The sequence below is a fragment of the Asterias amurensis genome, chromosome 21, assembly GCF_032118995.1.
Source record: "Asterias amurensis chromosome 21, ASM3211899v1".
NCBI lineage: Eukaryota > Metazoa > Echinodermata > Asteroidea > Forcipulatida > Asteriidae > Asterias > Asterias amurensis.
The window spans coordinates 4,137,528-4,153,067 of NC_092668.1; the positions used below are offsets into that span (position 1 = coordinate 4,137,528).

General features: G+C 39.5%; 2 protein-coding genes across 4 annotated transcripts in view; one reads left to right on the forward strand and one right to left on the reverse strand.

The window, feature by feature from the left end:
- LOC139953322 (zinc finger SWIM domain-containing protein 8-like) overlaps window positions 1-9,355 on the forward strand; it is a 33,959-nt gene extending 24,604 nt beyond the window's left edge. Inside the window, exons 14-19 of the mRNA XM_071952817.1 lie at window positions 310-520; window positions 708-809; window positions 1,594-1,889; window positions 2,272-2,483; window positions 3,657-4,602; window positions 5,216-9,355. Of these exons, the coding sequence (XP_071808918.1) occupies window positions 310-520; window positions 708-809; window positions 1,594-1,889; window positions 2,272-2,483; window positions 3,657-4,602; window positions 5,216-5,634 (2,186 nt within the window). The 3' untranslated portion in view covers window positions 5,635-9,355. The remainder of the gene's footprint in view (window positions 1-309; window positions 521-707; window positions 810-1,593; window positions 1,890-2,271; window positions 2,484-3,656; window positions 4,603-5,215) is intronic.
- A 129-nt stretch (window positions 9,356-9,484) lies between these two features.
- The window catches only part of LOC139953323 (apolipoprotein(a)-like), a 28,709-nt gene continuing 22,653 nt past the window's right edge, over window positions 9,485-15,540 (reverse strand). The window contains exons 23-28 of one of the 3 annotated variants that reach the window (XM_071952819.1): window positions 14,406-14,519; window positions 13,711-13,855; window positions 13,029-13,225; window positions 12,350-12,536; window positions 11,809-12,077; window positions 9,485-11,492 (exon numbers count right to left, since the gene is read on the reverse strand). In XM_071952819.1, the coding sequence (XP_071808920.1) occupies window positions 11,176-11,492; window positions 11,809-12,077; window positions 12,350-12,536; window positions 13,029-13,225; window positions 13,711-13,855; window positions 14,406-14,519 (1,229 nt within the window). In that variant the 3' untranslated portion in view covers window positions 9,485-11,175. The remainder of the gene's footprint in view (window positions 11,493-11,808; window positions 12,078-12,349; window positions 12,537-13,028; window positions 13,226-13,710; window positions 13,856-14,405; window positions 14,520-15,540) is intronic. The other 2 variants (XM_071952820.1, XM_071952821.1) reach the window with 2 other exon arrangements.

The following is a 15,540-nucleotide window of genomic DNA, read 5'->3' on the forward strand; positions in this document are numbered from 1 at the left end:
ACCATGTCATGGTTTAAAAAGGTGCTGTGGCGCAATACATGCAGTCAATCAAACCAGCAACACCAAGGGAACACCTTCTCGTTACGATAAGTGAACTAGGTTCTTTTGCGCACAAACACATTAAATTTTTATACACTATATGGTAGTTCAGAGTTAGGACAAGAGTATTTCTTTTGTAAAACTGAACAGGCACTAAGTTTATAAACAAAGATTTTTTGTTCTGGCCTTTAAGAAAGATTTTTGCAAAAAAAAACATTATCTATACAATTTTTTCTTGACTAAGAAAATCAAACCTTTGTTCCATTCCAGGTATGGCAGCGATTGATAGTAGCGCACCAGAGACCACATCTAGTGATAACTCCCCCACTATGGGGCGCCGTGTGCCCCTAGGGGGGTGGGGGAGATACCATGGTCCCGGTAGCGACAGTGGGAGTAGCGGTAACTCTAGTGATTCTATCAGCTCTAGTAGTTCAGCAGAGAGGGGGTCTGGGGCCAGACCAAAGATCAGAGATGCTGAAGGGTGAGTCACGTTCAGTGATTTGTAATTTTAGGATATTGCCGAAACATTTCAATTGTTCAACTGTATTTAATTACTTTGTTGGGCAGACGATTGTAGATAGTGGAAACCCTACAAATTGTCCAAAGGAAATGAATTATTTTTTGACAAATTGAGAACATTTGTGACCGACGTCTGTTTTCCTATTTAGTCCGGTGCCAGCATCGCCTTGGTTACCCCCGGGTCCTTCTTCAACTTCTGATACTCAAGGAGCTGATTCCAGAAGTTCAACACCTAACTCTAAAGGAGTCAGGTAAGAAAAGACCCTTGCCCCCTCCCCCTTCTCCTGTCCAATCTCCTCTCCCCTTCTCAAGCCCACCATTCCCCTCCAAGAACACAGACTGTAGGAATTAAGTTGGGGGCTTCAAATTAACTCGCAGCACCCACAGCAATTGCCGTGGTCAAGAGAACAGCAATTGCCGTGGTCAAGAGAACGATTCAAGTTAAGTGTCTTGCTCAATGGCACAGGTACTTCATGACCGGGATCTGAACCCACACCCTGAAGACTTAAGGCCAGCCGTCGATTTCACAAAAACTCTTCCTAACTTAAGACTAATCTTAGGACTTAGGACGAGTCCAAACCCTTTACTGTAGAATGCAGACTTTAAGATTAATCCTAAGTTAGGAAGAGTTACTCGTTCTAACTCGAGATGAGACGAGTCCTAACTCTTTGTGAAATCGACGGCTGGTCACACAGGCCCCGATAACGAGAACGAGACTGATAAAAATGCACGCCCTTGATTGGTTGAATTGCTCAACCCAGAATACGCCCACGCTTATTCACCCAATCGAGGGCGTGCATTTTTATCGTTGTCGTTTTTGTTCTCGTTTATGGGGTCCTGTATGACTGTGCCTCTAGGAGATTGCCTGGAACTGGTTGCCTGTAAATTGCCTCGTGTGACATGGCCCTAAGTATCCAGAAGTTGAGTCTGATACACTGAACGGCTCGGCCACGATATGCATCGATACATTTACGCTTCTGAAGCTTATTTTGTGAGCCGTCTTCAAAACTCTTTTTAAAAATTTTTTTATTACAGGAAGGGAGGTAAGAAAGGCGGTCGGAGCGACATCTCGCCCTCTATTCCCAACCAGCCCAGTGAAGCTTCGGCACATTTCTTCTTCGAGCTCGCGCGAACCGTCCTCACCAAAGCCGGCGGATCTAGCAGCACGTCGTTATTTACCCAACCCGCCGCCAATACCAACCATACCGGTCCCCACCGTGGACTGCATCTATGCGCATTTGAGATTGGATTGTATGCGTTGTGGTTGCATAACGCTGTGACGCCCAACTGGCTATCGAGGACCTATTCATCGCATGTCTCGTGGATCACAGGTAAAAAAAATAATAATTTAAGTCTTAAAATATACCCAAACATTTTTAATGGCCTGACGTACATGGCCTGTCGTTTCGACCTTAGCAGAGTCTTTCTCAAAGGCTAAATGACAACTCAACAAACATGAACTAATAGTTGTAATATAAGCAGTGAAGTGGAGATACTTTACTGGACAAAAAGAGTCAGGAAGCACACACAAAAAAGGGTTGAATTGGGAGACACTGAGCCTTAAATCATTCCTTAAACCATCTCAGCTCCCTGGGGAGTATACAGAAATGCTTTTAGAACCTTTAAATAAAAATGGTTTTGAATCAAATGTAATTTTTAAAGGAGTGTCATGGTGTTTTTTGAAGTTGTTGAGTTTCTGATCATTCGTTTCAGGTCAAGCGATGGAGATCGGCAGTGCAGCCATCGGCATGTTGGTAGACACCTGGGAGGGTCACCTGACCCCAACCGAGGCCGCCTCATTGGCTGATAAAGCATCCCGGGGGTTAGATCCTAACATGGTTGGAGCGGCTGCCGAGTTAGCTCTGTCCTGCTTGAGACACGCTCATGCGTTGAACCCCACAGAGGTCAACAGGGCACTGACTCAGGTAAAGTTGACTGTGTTCTTGTATTCCTTAATTCGCCCAAAACTTCGCCAATTCTCATATATTGTTACCTCGATTAGAACTTCCCTTTTGCCTTTAGCTTATTATTGACCCTTTTACCATAAACATGAACTTCTATTGCCGCTTTTGCCTATTTCTTATATTGACCCCTTTGTCTGTTATTTATATTGACCCTTTTGCCTACCGTATTGACCCTTTTGCCTTTTACTTATGTTGACCCTTTTGCCTTTTACTTATATTGACCCCTTTGCCTACTTTTATATTGACCCTTTGCCTAATTATATTGACCCTTTGCATTTTACTTATATTGACCATTTTGCCTTTTACTCATATTGACCCATTTGCATTTGCCTGTTACTAACTGACCCTTTTGCATTTTACTTATGTTGACCCTTTTGCCTTTTACTATTGTTGACCCCTTTGCATTTTACTTATATTGACTATTTGCATTTTACTTGTTTGTTTACCCCCTTTGCTTATTACTTATATTGACCCATTTGCCTTTATATTGACCCATTTGCCTTTATATTGACCCATTTGCCTTTATATTGACCCATTTGGCTTTATATTGACCCATTTGCCTTTATATTGACCCATTTGCCTTTATATTGACCCATTTGCCTTTATATTGACCCATTTGCCTGTATATTGACCCATTTGCCTTTATATTGACCCTTTTGCTGTTTGTTTTTGTCCCTCTTGTCTTTTACTTATATTGACCTGTTTGCCTTTTACATACATGTACATGTATATTGACCTGTTTGCCTTTTACTAAATATTGCCCCTTGTGTTTGTATATTTCTTGTAACCTGTTGTTACTGTACTTCTTCTGTTTATTGCAATGACTCCTGTTTTGTGTTTTAATGTTGTTCTGAAGTATTTATATTCATACTAAATTTCATTCTGAAAAGTGAATGACTATTTTGCTTCTTAGTCTTACTTTATTTTGTAATGTTTTACTCTGTCACATTTAAAAAAAAAATATTTTGTTAGCACTAGCATTGGTATTTATCGTAGAATTAGTTAAAAAGATTATGTTCGTTAGATTGATTGTTACAGGGAATTTCATAATTTTACTATAGGATTGTTAAGTGGTTATATTTACTCTGAAAGGGAAATTGGTGATAATTGATTGTTTTTTAAAATTTCTTGCAGTGTAAGGAGCAAGACTACCACATGTTAGCCAACGCTTGTCTAGCCGTTGAAAGTGCGGCCAAAGGCGGTGATGTCTACCCAGATGTCCTTTTCAATGTTGCCCGGCAGTGGGAGTGGCTTCACGACAACATGTGGGGGGCAGCGAATAACACTCGTAGGACTCGGCCAAGCGAGGGCGCCGACGCGCATCCGCCAGCAGGACGGAATGGCTCCCCAACCACCGAGAGCAGTCAGATCGTTCCGTACTCCGTCGCCGTAACGGTCGCTCCAAACGCAGCGATGGTGAGCCCTATGTTGTTACCATACGGAGTGGCGAGAGTTCCGCAGGCCGTGCCGTTAGTGTACCACCCCGGCTGTCCGGAATATGTTCAAGTCGATCCGTCGTATCTCCCTAGAGGTGTTCAAGCCTCGTTCCCAGTATACCCTGCTCCCCCTCGTGGAAACAATGGACTCCAGGGCCGGCATCCCCAAGCAGGCCATCGGCAGTTACCGCCGAACTCCCATAACATCCATTGGAACGCTGTCCATCAGTGTCCCCCCTATTACTCAACGTGTCCCTACTCGTCAGCGAATCCCCCACCCCAGGGGGTCCCCCTTCCTATCCCAAATCAATTCCCACCCCAGGCACCCCCGGGTGGTCAGCAAGGTGTACCCATCCGTGGACCCCACGGAGTATACCCACTCCCCTCCATGCATCCCAGACAACCACCGTCATCTCAACCAACCCCTCCGCAACAGAACCCCCCTCTACAGCAAGTGGTTGGCCCCATGGGCCCACATCCACATACAGGACTGTTCTACTTAGATGCAGCGTACAGGGTAGGAATGCTTGCTATTGATACATTAGCGAGGAGGGTGCACGATGAGAGGACGCAGTCTAGATTCTCACCGAATCCGCCGTACGGGGAAGACATCAAATGGTTGTTGGAAATTTCCAAAAGGCTCGGTAAGTAAACCAAAAATATTATTTTGTTTTTTACCCTTTATACACCGATGTGTGTATACTCAGTACTTTCCCAAGCTCTGTGAAAACAATCACAGAGGTGGGATTCGAACCCATGACTTTTTCCAATCTAGAGCATAAAATTATGTCCACTAACTAGACTACCAAGATTGTCAGGTACATGTAGCTAGAGGCAATTGGAATCCTATTTTTTATTGGTGGGTACCCCAACGATTTAATAGTTGTTAAATTTTGGTTTTAAATCATTTCTATATCTGAATATTCATTTCGGCCTTAACAACAATCATCTGCTAGTATCGTAACAAATATTTTTGATACTTAAAAGATAAGTTTTGTTTTTTTGTAGATATGTTTGTTGAACTCATTTTGCTTTTGATGAAATGATTTTGAAACAAATGAATTGAGCTATTTGATCTGTTTTTTTGTATTCATAGATGTGTTTGTTTTCCTCTCGTTGTTTTTTTATGAATTGATTGACAAATCAATTTTAAAATACTTGAACTTGTTTTTCATAGATTTGTTTGTTTACCTCTCTTTGCTTTAAATGAATTGATTTTAATGATTGGAATGATTGTTGACTTTGTGTGTGATTCAGGTTCCAGCTATCTACAGCAGTTCTGCGCTTGCGTCCTCAACGTGGTGGTCAGTCCGTTCGTCCTTCACACCATAGCTTGGGAATCCGCTCACTACCTAGCCTCCAACAATCACACCCCGATCCAGGCTAACCTACGCTCGTTGGTACTCAGTCCCATAGTGCAGAAATGCGTTCAGATGTACATCCAGTGCATCCATCAGCGGATGTACCACGTGACCCAGCCGGAGTACGACGATTTCATCAATGTCGTACAGAGCGCGCAGAAGGCGTTCGTGATGGCTCCCGGCGGCATGGCACAGTTCAACGACTTCTTGCAGTCGTTGCGGCGGCTTAGCCCCTTAAAGCGAGAACTATGGACGCGACTCGCTAGTACTCTGTCACCGGGAAATGTATTTGAGCACTCGTCTAGTAGCCACTGATAACCAAGGTAATGCTTTCCACGTAAATTTAATAGTTATAATGACAACAAAACGAGTCGGAAATAAAATGATGGATATTTTGGGAAAAAATACACTAAAAGATGAATTTAATGGACAAATGTTGAATTTTTAAAAACGATAAACTTTAAACATATAAAAAGGACCTAGTTTCAGTCATTCCAGTGATATTTGAATTGTTCGAGAGAAATCGTGCAAGCTTTCTATCATCTCGTTAAAACATATTTCCCTCTTCAAATTTTGTCATGCCATATAGCTAGAAGATGTTGAGTTGCGATTGTTGTTTCCGTTTTTTGCTCACTCTTCGCTGTCATTTTATGGAGACTGTATAATGATGTACTTACCTTAAATCATGTACAATACCAGTGTGTGCAGAACATAAATTGTATTTGTGTAATGTAGAGTTATTATAAAATATAGCTTTTTTTGTTTTTTAAGTTTCAGTCATAATTACAGAATTTTTGTTTTGACATAGATCTGGATGAGTTAGCTTCAGTGTGTGATGTTCTTTAGTGGGTTTTACAGTCAAGCTGTTCAAAGTGTTAGATTTGGTCAGTTCAAATCCCAAGTCGTGAACCTTTCACACTTTCACAAAATCCATAAATTGCTTATCGAAATCAGGGAAACGTTGACGTTAATGTTTAAACAAAAAAAAACACAAAATTATAAAAGTAAAAAAAAAAACAGTTTTCAAGTGCAACGTGTGTGAGTAGACTTAATATAGGCAAACTTATTAGATTTGTAGATGACTGGGGCCAATTTCATAGTGCTGCTTAAGCAAAAAATTTGCTTAAGCACGAAAATTGCTCGCTTATTTTTCACACGTTACTGGCAAAAATTTCATGCCATATACATTGCTTGTGACTGGTATTTAGCTGTTGTTTACTTAGCATAACAATTGAGTGGAGTCTTGGCCGGTAATCTGATTTTACTAAGCAAGGATTTTTTTGCTTAAGCAAAATTTTGTGCTTAAAGCAGCTCTATGAAATTGGGCCCTGGTTGTCATCTGTGTATAATATAAATATCTGACGTGTGTGCCCTATCATATTTTATACTCGGTTCCTGTTCATTAAAGGCACTGTACACGTCCGGTAATTGTCAAAGACCAGTCTTCTCACTTGGTGTATCCCATCATAAGCATAAAATAAGCTCAATCGGTCATCAAAGTTGCAAGAAAATGATGAAAGAAAAAACGCACTTGTTGGGTGAATTTGTGTGCTTTCAGATAGGAATAGAAGACTTCTGGCTAGAAGTCTTTTATTACTTTAGTGATAAAATAACCTCATTAGAGGGGGTCGTTTCCTACAATGTTTTATATTATCAACAGCTCTCCGTTGCTTGTTACCAAGTCAAGTTTAATATTTGTTTTGAGTAATTACCAAACGTGTACCTTCCCTTTAAACTGGAACAAAAACAAGACATCTTTGTAGGATTTGAAATTTACATGATGAAAGTATAAAACTAAGAGAGGTTTGCAGGAACTTCAGGTGAAATCCATTTTGAGTAGTGTTGGTTGGTTGTGAAAAGAACTGGTGGTTGATGACTCTACACTGCAGGTTCGTTTCAGTTCTTTTCAGTCACCATCAATACTTAAAGACACTGGACACTAATGGTATTTGTCAAAGACCAGTCTTCTCACTTGGTGTATCTCAATATGTGAACAAAATAACAAACCTGTGAAAATTTGAGCTCAAACGGTTGTCGAAGTTGCGAGATAATAATGAAATGAAAACTACCCTTGTCACGCGAAGTTGTGTGCTTTCAGATGCTTGATTTCGAGACCTCAAATTCTAAATCTGAGGTCTCGAAATCACATTCGTGGAAATTTACTTCTTTCTCCAAAACTACGTTACTTCAGGGGGAGCCGTTTCTCACAATGTTTTATACTACCAACAGCTCCCCATTACTCGTTACCAAGTAAGGTTTTATGATATTTTTAGTAATTACCAATAGTGTCCACTGCCTTTAAAAGAGATTTTCACATGGTGTATACCGCAATCCTTGCTTAGTAAGATTTCTTTGATTTGTTTTTTTTTCCCAACATGAAACTTCAAACATTTTAACTTCCCCACTTCCCCATCAAGAGCGAAATTCAAGGCCTGGTAGATTTTGTTATGAAAATGGGATTTATAACAAAACAAGTCTCTGAAGGAATACGTTGCCTTGGTCGGTCGAGTTGGTCTTTGTGAAAAAAAGCGTTTGTAACCGTTTGTTATAAAATGCTTATGGGTAGAAAGATGTTGTAAAAGTAAAACACAATGATCCACACAAACATGCTTCGAAATTGCACGGTTTTCCTTTTACTTCATCGACTAACACGGTCGGCCATTTATGGGAGTCAAATCTTTTATGTTAAAAATGGAGAAAAATAAGATTTTTAATCAAAGTGGTGTATCTGTTATGTTGTCGCCATGGCAATGCAGACTTTGATGTCATATTGGTTGGTTAGAATTTCATACAATTACAACCAATTATCACAAGCTTTCACATAACCCTAACCCATCAACGCTCCCCCCTCCTAAAAAAAAATAACAATACAAATAAAAAATAAAATAAAAAACCAAAAAAAATAAGAAAAAAAATGAGAAATTATATATATATATCAAATGTGATTTACGTTTTGTATTTCCCACAAAAATTATTTAAAAAGTTCATAAAGAACGGCAACAGCAAGAAAAAAAAAGAGACATTCAAAAAAAATTCAAACTAAATAAAAAAATAAATAAAAAAAAGACAGATATGAAAAGAAAAAAAAAATTACCATTAAATGTTACCTTTTCTTCTGCAGTGTCGTAAAGTGTGTTAAAGACAGAACCTTTTTTATTCTTGTTAATGTTGAGAACTGTATTCACCGTGCAATGATCTTGGAGTATTTGTCATAAATGGAGATGTTCGTCTGGTTAATTTCATCAAACTACTGAGCGTGGAAATACCAGCGTCGCAGAAATGGCTTACCAGTCACAATGATTATGTAACACATAACATTTGTGACTGGTTTTCTTAAATTTTGTGCGAAGGACCAAACTTTGTTAGAGGCACTGTCGTCGATTCCACAAAACTCTTCCTAACTTAAGACTAATCTTAGGACTTAGGACGAGTCCCAACCCTGCACTGTAGCATGCAGACCTTAAGATTAATCCTAAGTTAGGAAGAGTTACACACCTACATGTAACTCAAGATAAGACAAGTCCTAACTCTTTGTGAAATCAAAGGCTGGACACTATTGGTAATTGTCAAATACCAGTAATTTCTCTGATGTATCGCAACATATGCATAAAATAACAAACCTGTGAAAATTTGGGCTCATTTGGTCAGTCATCGAAGTCGCAAGAAAATAATGAAAGAAATAAAAAACACCCTAATTGCACAAATATTTTGCTTGCAGAGGAAAAGCTTCAGGCCTGAAGTTTTTTTCAGATTCAAATATTTTAATGAGAAATTACTTTTCTTAAACACTACTTGACTTCAGAGGGAGTCATCTCTCACAATTTGTCAGACCACCAACAGCTCTCCGTTGCTCATTACCAAGTAACTTTTTATGCTAACATATATTTTGAGCAATTACCAAAGGTGTCCATTGTCTTTGGGTCTGGGTACTTTTTGTAGGACAAAAAACACAATGTTCAAAGATTTACATTAAACTCACACGGTTTGAAGATAATGATGGTAGAAAGCTTTCCGTAAAATATTGCTTGCTGAGGTGCTGTAGTTTTTGAGAAATGAGTAAAACAAGTCTTAAAATAATTTCCGTCGCAGTGCGACAATTGTTTTACTCATTTCTCAAAAACTACAGCACCTCAGCAAGTAATATTTTAAGGGAAGCTTTCTACCATCTTTATTTTCAAACTATGTGAGTTTAATGTAAATCTGTGGCCTTTGTCCCACAAAAAGTACCCAAATCCTTTAAGCAGGTATTTTTGCAGCTTTGGCAGGGTTTGACTGAAGGCTTGGTTCAACCAGCTTCACTTGTTTAGTTAAAATTGTATTGTATTTTTTAGAATATGTTCTTCGATTCCATTGGCTGTAGCTATGTTGTGGTTGGAGCTTCCATTTGTCAATCGTATCTCATGAATAACTTTTTTTAAGATGAGTCAATGTACTAGTAAAATAAATGCAAATTACATGTATGCAAATTTGTGTAATGATGGCAAATCTAGCAAAACAAAACTCTGCAACATGAATATGCATAAGTGGGAGTATCTTCCTTGACTAGCAGTAGATCACATAGTGATTCTGTAGTAATTTAGATATATACAAAATAGTATATGGACCATGAAAAATCTTTTAAGTATAAATTCAGGTATTTATGTTAATTTCAGTGAATATGCAGTAGATGTAAATTTTAAGATTTCTAAACAGAGTAACATGCAAGTCCCATGTATTTTTTAAACTCTCGTTTTTATTTTCAATGGAAGTTTTATTATGAAAACCAATTAAAGTTTTTTAAATTGAGATTGACCTTTAACCTATATTGGGGCGTTTGCTATTGAGCTTGGTTGGCTATCAGCCACTGCTCTAAAAATAGATCAACAAGTACATTTGTAATACACGATTGTTCCTGAGCTAGCTATTAAAATACAGCTCGTCCAGATTGAGGTAAAAGGTCAGAATTTGATCCACAGAGCAAAACTCAACTGTATATTAAAAAAACAAAACAGGGTGACATAAGTGAACCCTTCAGAAAATTATTTTCGTTTGATGTTTATTTTGTATGCTGATCACTCAGGTTTATTTTCACCAATTTAATGTAAATAGTTTTTTTTAGAAAACAAAATTTAATAAAACCAATGTGTTTTTTTTTCGTTCATTTTAAATTAAATTATCCCCTATTTTATAACAAGATTCTCACTCAAACAAAGACAGCGAATTGCAATTCTTATTATTTTATTCAGTTTAAAATCTCAGTAGATTTCTCAAACAGACTTTCTGAACTCTGACCTGTGCACTTTGACCTATCAACTTTGTACCCAGAATCCCATCTGGGATTTTAATATTATTGTTTGTTTGTTTCTTTCTTTTACATATGTAGCTAATTTTCTAAGTGTTGTTATTTATATATATGTAAATGAGTCATGTGGTGTTAGAAAACAAAACAAATGCACTCCATTAATAATGATAAAAAAAACAATAAAAGATACAAAGACCTGAAGAAAAATGGTTTGAGTTGTACTTCATGATTTACTAACAAAGCTGGCATTCTTGACATCAAGTTAAAAAAAAAGACTTATGTTCAAATGCACAATCAGATATTGCATAGATACATACAATTAAAAGTTTTAAAAAAACTTTCGCATAATAGTCATAAAATTTGCTGAAAAGGCTTGATATTAAATACAATCGTGTACAAGTTTGTATAAAATGTGTAAAATATAAAAAAAGCCAGATACGTATTAAAAGTTAACCATCCCATCACCCAGCGATGGATTTTATACTGCAACCACAAAGTCATGTTGCGGTTTAAAAATCGGTTTTTAAAAGCTAACCGATTTTCTTTGCCCTTTGGCAAAATCCGGAAGATATTGTTCATGGACATTGGTTAGTCTGTCGCTTGTCGTTGATCCAGTCCAGAAATTGATTGACCCTCGAGTACACCCCCGGGGCGTTCGGCTGGGCACACCCTGACCCCCACGACGTGACCCCAACAAGCTGCCACACCCCATTGTACTCGCATACCAACGGTCCGCCGCTGTCACCGTCGCAAGAGTCGATACCCCCGTTGAGGAAGCCGGCACACATCATCTGACTGGTCAGTTTGTACCCGTAGACTCGACGGCTGGTACAGGTTGAACGCGGGAGCAGAGGAACGCGTGCTTCTTGTAGAAGCTTCGGATAGTTGTCACCTGACGAGAGCAAAAAAAAAAAACAATTTAGAGAAATATTGACCTCTCTCATTGTAGTCAATCAAATTTTCTTACTTTTTTCAAAGGACCAAGTATCATGCCTGTGCCTTTGTCTCAAATTCTAAACTTGAGGTCTCGAAATCAAATTCGTGGAAAATTACTTCTTTCTTGAAAACTATGTCACTTCAGAGGAAGCCGTGTTCAGTGTTTTATACTATCAACCTCTCCCCATTAGTCGTTGCCAAGTAAGATTTAATGCTAATAATTATTTTGAGTAATGACCAATAGTGCATCTTCATTTGGATTCTTTTGGTACCTGTATTTCCCCATCCAGATATCCAACAGTTATGGTTATCAGGTAGATCTCCTCGTTCCGTTAAACAAGCCGGCGAGACGTAATTATTCATCTGGACTCCGCGGCCGTTCTTCGCCTTCAGCTTAAGCACCGCTATGTCGTTATTGGTGGAGGTGGAATCGTAGCGTTGATGTATGTGCAGACATTCTATGTCGAAATCTTGCTCGGAGCCCTCGGAGCGATATTGATCGTGTTCTCCGAGGCGGACTGTGAAGCGTTCCTTCCCGTACCTGCAAACAATTTTTTTAAAATGCATGAATAACTATAGCAAAAAAGTTCAACATAATGAATTGAAATTAATATTTTTTCCTGCAGCATGTTTTTAATTGTTACTCTGCTTGGCCTGAGAATATTTTTGTTCACTCAACACAATTCGTCTCCTGACGATGACTAGAGCAAGCTAGACGAAACATTGAGATCAATTTAAGAACTGACTCTGCCGTAGTGCAGTTAATAACATATATAGATTAATGTACTGCATGAAAAAAAAAAATGATTATACCTTTGGAAGCAATGTGCAGCGGAGATGACCGTGAGTTCATCAATAAGAGTAGCTCCACAGTAGTGACCACTTCTCTTGAGAATGAGTTGAGCCTGCCATGGCCAGCTTCCTCGCTTAGCTGCCGAGCCTCCGATGATGCGAGTGTTGATGCCGTTGACAACATTCTTTATACCGCAGCTTCCTGGGGCTGTTGAGACGGGAGGGGAAATCAGAGCTCGGTTAATAAGAATAATAATAATAACAAGTTCTTATATTCGAAACCACACTCTGCTGATCAGAAACACCAGAGCTTGAGTTTATCATGCCAAATGGGCACGGCTACATGGACCAGAGTGGCTAGAGTGAGAGAGGCGAATGGAAGTTTTATGAGGAGGGCTTTGTCTAACAGCTGGACAAACTAAAGCCTTTGTGCTGATGATAATGATACACGCCTTATTGTATTTCAATGACATCAAATCAATTCTGTTTCTGTCGAACAAACTCCTAAAGGGATGTATTGTATAATTTGCAGGTGTGGTGTGGCAAGTAGACAACATTATGGTGAGCTCCCCTTCCGAAAAGGGTCATTTGGATTTTATCTTAGTCTAGCCTTGAATGAGTCTATTGATAATGCTTCTCTTATAAAACTGGTAGCTGGTTCCATTCAACGAGGGTTCTTGGAACACAGGAAAACACTTACCGACTGTGACTTCAGGCATGGGCATATAACCGCATTCAACGCCAACGTCTTCGTTGTGAGTACAGTCATGAGCGCCGTATCTCGGGTGAGGGCATTCCCCCAGATGGGCTTCTTCTCCTGTGCACTCCAAGTCATCCAGCCAAATCTCCCCCTCGCCTGCTCCGTAGAAAGCCTCCGTAAAGACGCGGACTCCACCACTGCGAGAACAAAATATATACCACAGTTGTTAGAAAAATAGTTCACGATGCTAAAGAGACAAGGAGTTGAGAAATAGTAGTATGGCGATTGTTTGCCTCAAAACCAGCCTAGCTACCTACCATGGGCAGCGCGCTGTATCGATGCCTCTTGTACTAAACCCTCGGAGTCAAAAAAATAAAACTAACGGGCCGAAAGACTTCCTTCAAGCAACCTCAGGACCTCTAAAAAGTGCAATGGAAACAGCTCCGCGCTGTGAATTTAACGCTGTGCAGATTTTGCAGAATATAAGTCCATATTACACCAAAGCCAGTCACGGTAACTTTTAGCGTGGCAGTGGAAAAAAAAGACTAATGGGAACACACCTTTTCAAAGTTCTCAGCAAACCCTGATGTTAATGTCACAGCAACAAAGCATCGGAGAGTTTTGGTTGTCTGAGAATCAACGTTAAGGGGTCATCTAAGGATTTATTCAAGTCTAGATTTACCTAATTCCGAGTTGTTTGCAGACGACGCGTGCAGCATTCTCATCAAACCGGTCGTCACATACCGTTCCCCACTTGTTACCATACATGACCTCAACGCGACCCGAGTTGGCATCTGGGCCACCAACAAGACGTACTGGCAGATCATCTGTACAAATCACAACAAAAACCTTGTCAAACTTTTAAACTACAAAGGGATACATTTGTCTACATAATCTGTGTCACAAATCATAAAGGGAGGTTATTAGATTGGTATTGCTCCAAAATACTAATGACCATTATAACTTGATTGATGAGAAGCACTGCATCTGTTGAAAGTATAAACTATTTGGCCGGGAAAGGATTCCTTTTCAAGCAATAATGGTTTGGATAATTGGAAACAAATCATGAAATGAATTGTTTTTCAGACTTCCTGAGTGTTGGTGTCCATTTTGTGTGTTCTGTGGCCAGAGAAATGCCACCAACTACTATGCAGACAGAATTGACGTTCATGTCATATTGGGGAGGTTGCTTTGTTATCTGTTTACTCTCATGTGATCCCCATTTTCTTATTGAATGAACAAATTTTAGATGAAGTTCAGCATGTTTTTTCCCTTGTTGGTCTTAAAGTATGCACAATCAGTTTCAAAATTTACACAAATTGAACAAAGTTGTTGAAGAGTGGTGGAAAGTTAGGGAGAAGTTTTTGAAAATCTTACTGGCTTGACACTCTTGCTCATCGGAGTCATCTCCACAATCATCGGCTCCGTCACATTTCCATTCCAGTGGGATACAGTTTCCATTCCCGCATTCAAATTGAGTGTCAATACAACCTGCATAATATATTCATATATTCAATTATTTAAATCTCATGGAAATGGGGGCTGGCCTCTCAGAGTCTGTAATACTATTAATAATAGTGGCTTCTTATACAGCGCTCATAAATATTCATCACTCAGTGAAGCTCTAGGCCCTTTAACATTCAGTACTTTCCTGGAAGGTATGTGGGACTACGTTTAAAGTATGAGACCTACATGTACTCCTTTTACATTGCACCATGTAATGGTTTACAATGTGCTGTCATCGCGCATTATATGCAGCCAATCAAACTAGGAACACCGGCGCGACCCCCTTCTCTTTTCGATAAGTGCACTAGGTTCTTACGTGCGTTACACAACACATGGGACCAGCGGCTTTACATCCCATCTGATGGATGGACGAAGCATCATGTTAAGTGTCTTGCTTAGTGTCACGACTGGGACGACTCGAACCCACTGATCAGAAACACCAGAGCTCGGGTCCAGTGCTCTGAACCGCTAGGCCACGACACAATGAAGTCTAACAATTAAGATATCTATGCATAAACTGAGAACATTTTATTAGTTTTTATTATTGATGTACTCTAAGAACAGAGACCAACACTGAGATGCAGTCTCTTATATGAATAATTATTTTCCTGCATATTCAGTACTTCTCATGAATATTAATTACTTGTGACTTCTGAGCCAATCATAACCTTGTTTGGGCTATTGATGGTCAGACGGCAAAATCATTGATGCATTATCTTTTCTAATGCACACTCCAAAGGAGGGGGGCTACAACTATGTGTTGTTAATGGACCCTTCCCATGAAATATGCTAATCACATTCACGCATGCGTACAGACCCTGTTGGTTGGCAAACACCATAGAGTTGTGCACTAAGCAGAAGCGCAATCGCGTCTGCGCAACGCACCCATTAGCCGTGTACAAAACAGCGTGATGTTCCCTCATTTTGCCAATCAAAACGTTAGTGCGCACGCGCTATGTGCAACTTACATATTTCATGGGAAGGGTCTATTGTCATAAACTCTAAT